This window comes from Austrofundulus limnaeus, unplaced genomic scaffold, assembly GCF_001266775.1.
Source record: "Austrofundulus limnaeus strain Quisiro unplaced genomic scaffold, Austrofundulus_limnaeus-1.0 Scaffold9, whole genome shotgun sequence".
NCBI classification, from domain to species: Eukaryota; Metazoa; Chordata; class Actinopteri; order Cyprinodontiformes; family Rivulidae; genus Austrofundulus; species Austrofundulus limnaeus.
This window is the reverse complement of record NW_013952411.1, coordinates 4,963,864-4,975,527: the sequence shown is the minus strand read 5'-3', so window position 1 is coordinate 4,975,527 and position 11,664 is coordinate 4,963,864. Positions and strand designations below refer to the sequence as shown.

At 39.8% G+C, this 11,664-nt stretch overlaps 1 protein-coding gene across 1 annotated transcript in view; it reads left to right on the top strand.

The window, feature by feature from the left end:
* The window catches only part of LOC106513000 (RNA-binding protein with multiple splicing), a gene marked incomplete in the record, with an annotated part of 23,300 nt that extends 13,757 nt beyond the window's left edge, over positions 1 to 9,543 (top strand). Inside the window, 8 exon segments of the mRNA XM_014001616.1 lie at positions 443 to 670; positions 2,199 to 2,276; positions 3,471 to 3,509; positions 3,658 to 3,720; positions 4,705 to 4,855; positions 5,719 to 5,873; positions 7,225 to 7,297; positions 8,531 to 9,543. Of these exon segments, the coding sequence (XP_013857070.1) occupies positions 443 to 670; positions 2,199 to 2,276; positions 3,471 to 3,509; positions 3,658 to 3,720; positions 4,705 to 4,855; positions 5,719 to 5,873; positions 7,225 to 7,290 (780 nt within the window).
* Positions 9,544 to 11,664: the final 2,121 nt, after the last annotated feature.

Below are 11,664 nucleotides of genomic sequence, written 5' to 3'. Positions count from 1 at the left end.
TGCTCAGGTATTGGGGCCGGTGTGACGCAGCTGAGGCGGATCTGCAGCCTGATTAGAGCTCGCGACAGACTCCAACATCATTAACGGCCTAATTGAAAGGCAGCGCGAGGAAGAGGAGGAGACAGGGAGTAGTTCACGGACGGGAGGAGAGAGAAAGAGAGGGAGGGAGAAAGAGACGCTCAAATGAGAAAAGTTGACTTGTTCTTCCTCCTCTCACACAGTCCCACAGCTGAGGGTGTTGATGTGAGCGGCTGGGGCTTTCTGTTTCCACGCGCACTTCTTTTCACCCCCCACTCCTCATCTCCCACCCTCACGACACGGAGCACCAAACCACCTTCAACACCATTTTTTTAAGTTTCTCCTCCTCTCCTCCGCTTTTTTATGAATGATTCTGTCTCGTTGTTCGACTACATCCTCGGATAGCTCGTCTGCACGACCTCACCTCTTCGGCACATCTTCACCTTCTTCTCTGCTCAGGCTGAAAGTTCGACACCTGACGGCTCGAGACCGGGACCTCCGCAGCAGCTTCAGCAGGCGCGCCGGGGGCAAAGCTCACGCGACGAGGAAAAACCTGGTTCTGTGCGCAGCAGCAGCAGCAGCCGCGGCCGCCGCCGACATGAGCCTCAAAGCGGACTCTGAGCCCAACAACAGCGTCTCTATCGAGGAGGAGGTGAGGGGGTTGTTTTTATTTATTTAGTTCCTAAAAGTTCGGGGTTCGACACGGGTTTTTGTTCTGGCGCAACCAACTTCCGGTCGTCCGTCCTGAGGTCCTGTTTGGGGGAAAAGGGTCAAATTAAAGTGAAACAGGTGGTGTTGTGTCAGAGGTGGTGTCCTCTGAGAATGAAGACCATTTTATTAACTTTTTTTTTTGTTTTCCTGAGCCTCACATGGGTTTATACATTTAAGTTTTAAAAGTTTACAAATAAAGCCATGTAGCAAAAACTGAAGTCTATCTTTAATTTGTTTTTATATGAAGAGACAGAGATTAAATAGACCTTTTTAAAATGGCAATTAGAAAAAAGGCCTAAATAATTCTGCTTTACTCCCCTGTCAGCGTTCAACCTCGCAAAATGTTCTCAATTTTAAATTCCCTACAAAAACAAATTGTAGCATGACATTAAAATATTTTTGTTATACTTGTAATGAATAAATGAGCCGGCAGATAAAGCCCCTTGTCTGTGTGGTCTGCTACATTTCCTCTGTAATGACTCCTCATGGAGAGGCGGTGAAGGAAGCCGTGGGCCTTTTTTGTTTGTCCTCTTTTTGTCCACATTGTCTTTTTAACAAAGCCTGATCTGGACACTTGACTTCTTTTGCTTCCTCCTAATTTGCTCTAGATCCCCCCCCCCCCCTTCTTGTAATTACAAGCAACTGAACAAGAAAATCTGAACAAAAAAACAAACTTTACTCTTTTTCTCATGATTTGCTGTTTCTTTTAAAATGAGCTTAATTATAAACTTTATTTAAACCTTGTGTTTACAGTTTTAGATTTAAATTAACTTGTCGGCCTTGAGCCGGTCACTGATCGGCTGAAGAATAAATTCAGATGTCTTCAGAGTGTGTGTGTCCTGCTGGGCCCCACGTTCAGCCTGTGTGTGTCGACATGCAAAGGGCTGAGGATTGCCGCCCGTTCAGCACCTGAAAATGTCGGGAGGGCCGACTGGGTCGGGGGGCCACTGGTCAGAGGAAGGAAATGTTGTCGTGCTGAGCTTTGTTGTCCTTCTGGCTGCTCCATTGTGCAGAGGGCCTCCCCACCAGCTGAGGACTAATGGGCCTCGCACCTCACCGTTTAATCCACCCGCTACACCGGACTAGAGACGTCCAAGAGTCCTTTTTTTAAAAGACATTCAGATTCACAGTACAAATTTTATTTTATTTCAGTTTTACATTTCTAGTCTTAAAGGTAAATCTGCCACTCTCTCTCAAATTTTATGATTTTAAATTAAGCTGTTTGTTTTGTACACAAAGAAAACCAGTACTTTTAATATACTAGTTAAAATTATGGTCGAGGCTGAACAGCGAGACATCTTTGCATCACTTTTCTACTTCCTGCTGAGGAATATATTTGTTTTCTATTTTCTGAAATGTTGCCCATCTTTAGCATTTTGAAACTTGTATTATTGCTACATTAAGCTGAGAGAATCACTGAAAGGTGTTTTAAAATCCTGACTAAATTATTATTTTTTTCTTGTTTCCAGGTACGAACTCTGTTTGTCAGCGGCTTGCCGGTTGACATCAAACCACGAGAACTCTACCTGCTGTTCAGACCTTTCAAGGCAAGTCAGAACATTGATTTTAAAAGGAGAWTGATTGAAACTTGATTATAGTCACTCTTTAAATATAAAGCATAGCTTCTGGAAGTCATGAAGTGGTTTTATGAAGAAAAATAAAAAGCAGATCTGTGTTTAAAATATGTTAATTATCTTAAATCATTTTGTTCAATAATACAGAAACTATATGATTCTCAGTAGTTCTATGAAGTTTTGTTTTCCCAATGATGGAGAGTCACATATTTGCATATATGGGAATGAGGCCACATCATTGTTCATCCATTAGTGTTTGCGTTTTTGTTTTGTTTTGTTTTTTTTTCTCCTCCTTGGTCCCATAAACACCCTCCCACTCTTGTCCTAACTAACCAAATTGGAAGTGGTGTCCCTCGCACATGGATGGTCTTGTGGAATGTGTAAATGAGTAGCTCCTACAAATGGCCAACCAAGCCTGTCCGTGCCCCAGCTCAGCCCGCACGCAGGAAAATAATAGAAAAAAAAATATTTCCAAACATTTGTACATTGTGAAACCGCTAAAGGGTCAAGTTAGTTGTAACTTTTTCTTCTCCTGCAGAAAGTAAATACAACCGACTATGTGCAAATAAGTGTTAATCTGATTAAAACCTCACATTCATCTGCTCTAAAATAACCCCTCTTTTTTGCAATAATTTATAAGACAAATATTCACATACTGACTGACTTCTAGCTTACGTTTCCTTTATCTGAATCCCTGAAGTTATTTTTGTTTTAAGATGTTTGCCTAGGATTTATTAGAGACACTGAAAAGATGTTTGCTTTTCCATGGCTGTAAATCAAGATCAGGAGAAAATCCCCTCCCTTTCAGTGGTCCGTTCAGACAAAATTCCTGTAGTTTCCCAAGAATTTACTTGTGCTTTAACATCCATGCTGCTGTGTTTATAATGTGGCTGGCTTGATTTAGTCATCGTGTCTTATCTGTGTTTTAAACTGGTGAATTTATCCGATGTGCTTGCACCATTTAAAGTAAACACTTCGAAKTGTTAGTTGGAAACATGAAGTCTTGTTTTTTAAACAAATGAAACTGTATCTTAGTCACACACGGGTCTGCGATGGTCCCAAAGTGACAGTTCAGACAAAARAAATTAGCTTTTATATAGTGAAGTTCATGCCTGACTTGCTTCATGTGACTCCAGGATGGATAATTGGCTGTCTTTTTCCCTGCAGGGTTATGAAGGGTCACTGATTAAGTTAACATCAAAACAGGTGAGGAGCCTTCCCGTCAGGGCCTGAAAGCTKTGGTTTTCTCTGGTTTTTTGGTGTTTAATAACTCAGGTTATTGCAGTTAAAATGGTAAGTTTTCTGCGTGAAGTTGTCATTTGTTTAAAATGCTCTTCTTCCATTTGTCTTCCAGCCTGTCGGGTTTGTAACCTTCGACTGTCGCTCCGGAGCTGAAGCTGCAAAAAATGCGTTAAATGTAAGCAACCACTTCCTTTCACTGATTTTAATTATTTGTTTTGCTGTTTGTTCCCCATTTTACTCTCCAAATCTTGTTGAATGCTAGTATTGTTCTAACCTTCTGTTTAATGCCATAAATACTGGGTCTTGAGTTTTTAAAGAAATTCACCTCCCATTGAAAGTTCTTAAAGCCAACCCATTTTGTCTCTTACAATTCAATGGCAGGGCCATTTTTGGAAAGAGGCCAGAGTCCTGTAGCCTTACGGTAGTTTACTTTGACCTTGATACACATCCTTCTTAGTGTGACATAGCTTTCCTCGTGTTGCATATCACTGCTTTACTGTAATACCTGTTCTGAAGCCACAAGTGTAGTGTTATCTGGACACATCTTTAGTAGTGTAACCTCTTCATTTTTGTCACCCAGTAGCCCACGTTGGCAGTATCTAACACTTTTTTCCCTCATAGCTTAGCATTCTTTTTGAGCATCCCCTCTTAGACACACACAACATACACACACAACACACATACACCAAAGTATTACTCACCTGCATGTGGGCACAATGCTTAGGGCACATGGACACAAGCAGGGTTAAACCACCAAAAAAAAGGAAAAAAGAAACACTTGGTTTCACAATCGGCCCTTTTCCTCGTCTCCTCCTCCTCCTGATCTGAGCGAGGGGTCTGAGTTTTTTTCAGTCACCTGTGCTCTTTATTTAATTTAGTTTTTTTTTGTCAAGAGGAAACGGAGATGCAAGCATGCAGAAATATTTCAGAAGTGCATCGTTCAGTCTTCCCAGCTTTAAATTGGCTAACAGCGGTTGTGTGTGGACAGCGAGTTGTACCGTCCCACAGGGGAGCCTGAAGGATGCAGCCTGAGTATTGAGGCACTGCTTTAGGAAACGTGGCCGTGTGAGACAACTGAGCTACAGCCCCCCGCATAAACTCAGCTCCCTTACGATGTCCAACCCTCCCCTACCTCCTATCCCTCCATCTCTCCTCCCAGGGTATCCGTTTTGACCCCGAAAGCCCCCAGACCCTGCGCTTAGAGTTTGCTAAAGCCAACACGAAGATGGCAAAGAGTAAGCTGATGGCCACACCGAACCCCACAAATATCCACCCTGCTCTAGGAGCACACTTCATTGCACGGGACCCATGTAAGTTGTTCGGCTGCACCACTCTAGGCTCTCCTCCACTCTCACCTCGGCAGCGCCTGTGCTCAGTGAACCTTGTAGCCCTCTCTCTTTAAAATCTTCAGACGTCTTGGTATTTAATCAAACAGGTGGGGGGTTAAAACCAGTTTCTAACAAATTAAGGACTAACTCACCTTCACATGCATGTCCTCTCGATTCTTTAGACGGTCGCTTTGCTTCCATCCAGCTGGGAAATTCACCCGAAGGATTCAGTCAACGGTGGCGTCTTTCTTTGCCTGAACGTTAGTGATAATTAGGTTCAGACAGGTGGTTAACAGCAGCAGTGAGCTCGGGTCAAGACAGGTTTTTTATTCTTTTGTGATTATTAACCATAGTGTGGCAGAGCCCCAAGAAGAGAAACTTGGTTGGTTTTTTAAAGAGTCCAGTATTTTTTTTTCTTTTACTCAAAATACTCTTAAGTGAAGTGTTAATTAAATTGGACACTTTGCTTCTTGGTGTGTTTTTTTTTTTTTTCTTTGTGCACCTAAATGGTAAATATTACATGTTTTTATTTTGTAAGAAACTTGAATATTTGATTTCTTTCTAGTTGTCTGCACGTTTGAGTGCTTTACTGCTTTAATCAGATCCAAAAACTGTCTGGTTATTTTTGTTTACAAGTCCAGTTCAGGCCTAAATATGCAGGGAATCCAGCTCTGGTTTTTGAGTATTTAGCAGCAGTGTAGTCTCAGCTTTATTACAGATCTGTGATTCTTTCAAACACACTTATTAAACCCGTTTGCATTTAGTTTTCAGCCTGCTTTTACTTGATTCAAGCCTGTCAGTCTGTCGGTCAACTTTTCCCCCCTCCCTCCCATGAACTTCCTCAGATGATCTGACTGGGGCAGCACTGATCCCTGCGTCCCCCGACGCCTGGACTCCTTACCCCCTGTATACCACGGAGCTGACCCCAGGCCTCCCTCACGCTGCCTTCACGTACCCGACAGCCGCTGCTGCAGCTGCAGCTGCAGCCCTCCACGCCCAGGTGAGGGACCAACCGGTGTGTGCCGCTCTTCTTTTAAACAACTTTCACATTTCTACCATTACAGGGACCCTGAAATAGAGCCTTAAAGTAAAATGACTTGATCACGCATGGTGACATTGGTGCATTATATTCATGGAAAATCTAAATTTTATAGAAAGTTGCTCTAGAACTTAATAATAAAACTGTTGACGAATTATCCCGTACTTTAACTCTGACGTTCGATTAACTCGAAGGTGCTGCAGCTGAATTTAATCAGGTCTGAGTTTCTGCCTGCACAGCCTGTGCCCAGTCTTGATGCAGACCAGATAGCTGAGTGGAAGTTAAACCCCTGAGTTATGATGGAAAAAGTCTTGTAGATTAGCCTTTAAAATGCCACACTTAAAATTCCTCTCTGTGGTTTTATGTGAAGTTTTGGCTCTGACACAGAGGTTCATCTTTGTGCAGTCAGAAGAAAAGGTGTTCATGAACTTCTATGTATTTGAGTTTTAATGTTTGCGTTTACTAACTAGCTGCTTTTTAGACTTTTAAAACCATTTTCACTTATATTTGCAGATTAAAATCGTATCAAATGTGTGAAAACAGCTGTCTGTATACTACAGTGATTGTACTGCAGATTTAAAGAAGTAAGCTGGAGTTCTGGTAACAGTAAAAAAAAATATTTTTCTTGTTGGGTCATTTAAAGTTCATTGCCAGCTGACTTCCTCCTATAAGAGTGCTGCAGAGTGGAGTACTGCTGTACAAAGCATGGCCCGTTTTTATCTGACAAGAGGCTGAGGAATGTCAGGTATTTTCTTGGAGAAACTGTCAGACCTGATGGCCTTCTCCTGAGGTGCCAACTTGCTGTCCACCTTCCAGTTGGAACATAAGCTGACTGGTAGTTGGCCAAAATGGGAGGAAAAAAAGCTTTTTAATTGTGCTGTGATGAAAAATCCTTTAAATACCCAGATCTCCAAAAGCTCTTCTGCTTCTTGGTTACACAGCAAAGGTAAAACAGCCTCCACGTGTCTGAACGGCTGCTGAGAGATTTGAAAAGTTTACCTTTCTTCTCACTGACTCTACTTTAAACCCCACGTCGTTTATTAACAARTATGGAAAGGTAAACTCAACTCAGTGGGAATGTTTACCTCACAGAGACGCTCAGTTCTCCACGTTTCCATGTCCGTTAATTACTCCAGGACAATTGTCCTCAATGAGCAGCTGACCCACATTCCCATGGATTCAGTGACCAGGGCTTAAAGAGAGCCATGACAATTAAAATGACTGGCTGAAATCTACAGGACGGAGGATTTGGAGCTCTGAGGCCCTGGTGTTTTTGGTTTGGTGAACATAACTTATGTTTGTGTCTCTTTAGATGCGCTGGTACCCTACTCCCTCTGAGACTTCCCAGCCTGGATGGAAGTCCCGGCAGTTTTGTTAGATATTTAGTGAGTAAAGTTTTTGTTAGTGTTGTTTTTATAGATTTGACAAACCCCACACCCTTCAACGCAAGTTAAAACTGCAAAATCTTACCAAGTTAATGTCTTGAAATTTAAGAGATTACATAAACTTGCTGTAAAATAAGGATTTTTGTGTTTGGTAGATTTCACTGTAACAATGATTCTTGGCAATAAATCAAATTTGTACCTGGGGCTACCAGAAGCTCAAAACATGAGTCAAGAACAAAATAAGCTGGTTGGCAGATTTGAAATTTTTCATTGGAGCAACCCACACTCGGCTCTGCATCTCATCCCACAGATGCATGTTCCTTACAAATGTGGCACCTTTTTTAAAAAGAAGTTAACAGGCTTTTCAACAGTATAAGATTTATTGCCAAGAAGCATTGTTACAACAAAGAAATTTACTAAACAGTGCTAAGTTTATATATTGCATATTTTCATTCTTTATTTTCCTGTTAAGTGACATGGTCCGGAAAACCCTTATTTCTTTATAAAAATAAAAATCTTTAGTGTTAGATTATACTAAATGTTTCCATATTAAATACTGAGGCAGCTGTACAATTTTCCTAAACATTCCTCTAACCCAGTCTTAAAAGTATTTGGAGGACATCTTTAATGTCTATTTGCCTGTGCCAGGGCATATTCTGTCAGTTAGTTGAATATATTTATAGTATGTTTTGGCAAAAATAACATGAAATTCAATATTTTACTATTTTAAAAGTAACTGCTCTTTAACAAACTTCATTGCTGGACCAAAGTAAACCACACTTATGTTTTCAGTCTGATAAAGGTCTCTATAGAGGTGTGTGAACAAATGATTTAAATGTTTTAAAATAAAATGTTAACGGGAGAACTTGCATATTGGCAGCAGGAGGGCAGGAGCTTAATTTCCCCTGAACAGAAGTGTCATGTGTGTGACGTGGATAACTCTTAGCACTTCATRCTCCGTTCTTGTCTGGGAACTACTCAACATTCTTATTGATAATGGGTTATTTTTAAAAGCAGCGTTATAATGCAACAAGTATCTGCAGGGTGAGGATAAAGGCTGCCAGCTTATCCATGCAAACTATTCTTTCCAGCTGGGAAATTTCAGAACATTATATTTTTAATGATCTTGATGTTTAAGCTTCTGACTTGTTGTCAGAAACAAATATTCAAAGACTACATGAAAATGTATCACCATGTTTCAGACCAACTCTTCTTTCTGTTATAYTTTTACAGGCCTCTGGAAACCACACCTTTATCCAGCTGACGTGAGGCTTACTGAACTCTTCATTTAATTTAATCAAGTTAATTTAATGGACAAATGTGCATTATTACACAGTATTTATCTCCCCCCGGTGGTCTCTGGGTGGAGTTGGAGTTAAAAACAATTTTGCTGTCGACAATCTAAACTTATCCTTGGTGGTGATTGCGGTACCATCTGCACTTAAAAAAAAAAAAACACAAATAAAACTCTTCCTAATTRCGAAGGAAAATTGATGTTTTAAGTTGGTCCCTTCACGGGTCGCCGCTGCTCCTGGGAGGTGTAGAGCTGTTCAGTCATTGCATGTTCAAGTCTTTTTGGCATGAATTTAGAGCGCAGATTTCTGTGTATCCTAATTTTGTTAGTGTTTGTGTTACCTTTTGACATAGACAGCAAAAAGCTATTAATTTTTGTTTTCTTTGTGTAGAACCTTGGTCTTACCTCTGTAAGCTAGGCTGTTGTGTAAATGGCTTATCTCGCATGGACCTTGTGAATGCTTCCCTACATTTGGACAATCCCAGGCCTCATCTGTCTTTATTTGAGCAAAGGAAAGTACAAATCCTCTGTACTCTTTTGTGTAATGTATATTTATGCATTTTTGTGCAACTAAATAATGAACCTATATAAGTTGGATGTTAGTCATCTCTTGTGTTTGGTGTTCATTTTTTTGATCCTATAATCCTGTTGAAGTAGTTTTAAAGAAAAGTGCAATTTGTTTAAAGGGGAAGTTAGTATCTGTCAAAAAAATGGAAGTATTGAGCTTGGCTTGTGCCGTTTTGCTAAAATGAGATTGCTGTGAAACTGGACTACAAATGTAAAGGTTTGCTTTTTGGGGGTGGGAGGGGGGGCTTTTTGAAATGGGTAGCAAGATTAGACTGATGAAGGAATTTAGTTTGTGGTTAAAAACCTGTTTGTCTTTGTATCTGCTGTGCATAAGATGTTAAAAACAAACCTCATCTTATGAATAAAAGAAGTGAATGCATTTCTCTGTTGGGCACCTGGTCATTTATTGTTGCTGCCGCAGGTCATTGACCAATYAGAGCTGAACTTCCCCCAGTCTGTATGTTGGGGATCTAAAGTCTGAGGACGTCAGATGTTGGCATCAATAATTCATGCAAACTTTTCATTTGTAATGCACCGCTGCGTCAATGTGTCTCTGCGTAGACGGCCTCCACACTCTGCCCTCTTGAGTTGGTAAGATGCTCTGCTCATTCAACCAGAACCCCTTGTCCTCAAGGGACTCACAAGTGACTGTTTTCAGTGAAACCAGTTGCCTCGCTGTAACAGCTGTGCTGGTGGTCAGCTGCAAACATTTGGCCATATTATCCCATCATACATCACACATGTTGTACCAGATGACGGCTTCGACATCAAATTATTGTCTCGATAAGGACTTCAGAGGGGCGTCTTCAGTATTAATCTCTTTAAATTAAGGAATGATTAAATTCTGATTAAAGTTTGGGACAAGAGTAACACTAAATCACAGTATGGATTAAAGTAAACRGATGCATAATGTTAAAACTAAATGTGATTTGCTTTTCAGGAGGTTTTAAGATGCAACTTGTTTAAAGTCCAACCTGCTCCTAAAATAAAAATTGGCTCTAAATATAGACGGATGTTTCATTTGAAGCTTGAAGTCACAGATTTGGTCATTTGCCCTTCATGGAAAAATGGATGATTTAACGTCTCTCTTGCACAGGAAATTTGAAGTGACAGGAAATCAATCCAGAGCGCAAAGATGGAGACGTTACAGAATGAAAGGCGATCGTTGCTATACCTCATGAAGTTATAAGCCACAAACGGGTTTTAAAAAAAAGCATATAGGGAAGGAAGTGCCAGGAAGGTAAGGTCTTTATTCTCCCAAAAAATAAATTTCAAATAAAACTGGACTTTGTTCTAAACCTGAAGAAGTTTCACTTCCCATAAAAKAAGCTTTCTGAATTAAAAATTTAAATACAATGTTGACTGATCTATTTTTTTTTTTTTTTTACTTCAGCAGTTTCATATGTGCATAAGATGTGTTTTAAAATGTAATCTGTGAATAAAGTAGTTGAGGAGCAGGCCTGGGTTTATTTCTAAATGTTTGTCGCCCTCTACTGGTCAGTGCAGGAGAAGTTTCAGGAAACGAGACAAACGGGTAATTTATTAGATGCCCTCTTAAAAAAGAAACTACTACTGAAGATGACTTATTTTACCAGTGCGTTACTGTTTATACACTGCTATATCCCCAGTTTTTGTTTAACAAAACTTAAGGTTTAAGCCAGGATTACATCTATCCTTGAGTTTTCATAATAGTGACACATGATCATGGATGAAAACTTTATCGATCCCACAGTGGAGAAATTTACACATCACTGTAGCTCAATACAGGAGAGGGTGAGAAGAATAAAAGAAAAGAAAAAAAACCCTGTACACGTGAGATATAATAATGTACATATACCAATGCACATATTCACATTTACGTAAACACATATACATATACCKTATAGTACAGTAAATAAATGTTTGTATATGAAGGTGCATATTAGTGATGGCAGTGTAGGTGAATTGTCCAAGTGACTGATAACGTCATGTTATACAGTCTAACTGTAAACTTGGCATATTTATTACATTCCACTTGTTACAAATTTGTAAGTATGACTTTATAAAAGTTAATAAAACAGGAGTGAAAGTCCCTTTTTATTTTAGGCGGACCTTCAGACAAGTAAAATATGTGGTTTAACTTCATAGAAGCAGCTGAGTCTATTTTTTCATACAAAACTATTTCAGATGTTTGTCGGGTCAAGTGACTCAAAATAACTTGAAGTCTAAAGGTAAACAATCAGCGATGTAGTCTCAATGTCATTAAAGTTAACATTTTCAATATGAATAGAAACTTTTCTGAATACAGGGCTCTGTGTCTCACTGAAAATATTTATTGCAGAAAGTGATCATTTTGAAACTAACTGAAATGTGCAAAATTAAATAAAAATACAAATCTGTGTGCTTTATGAAATAACAGCAACATTTTGTCTTGATGCATCTCAGTAATCCAGGTAAAAAAAAAATTATATAGGTCTTCTGGACGGGTTCTTCTTTAATGAAACGTTTCGTCTCTCCTCCAAGAGAC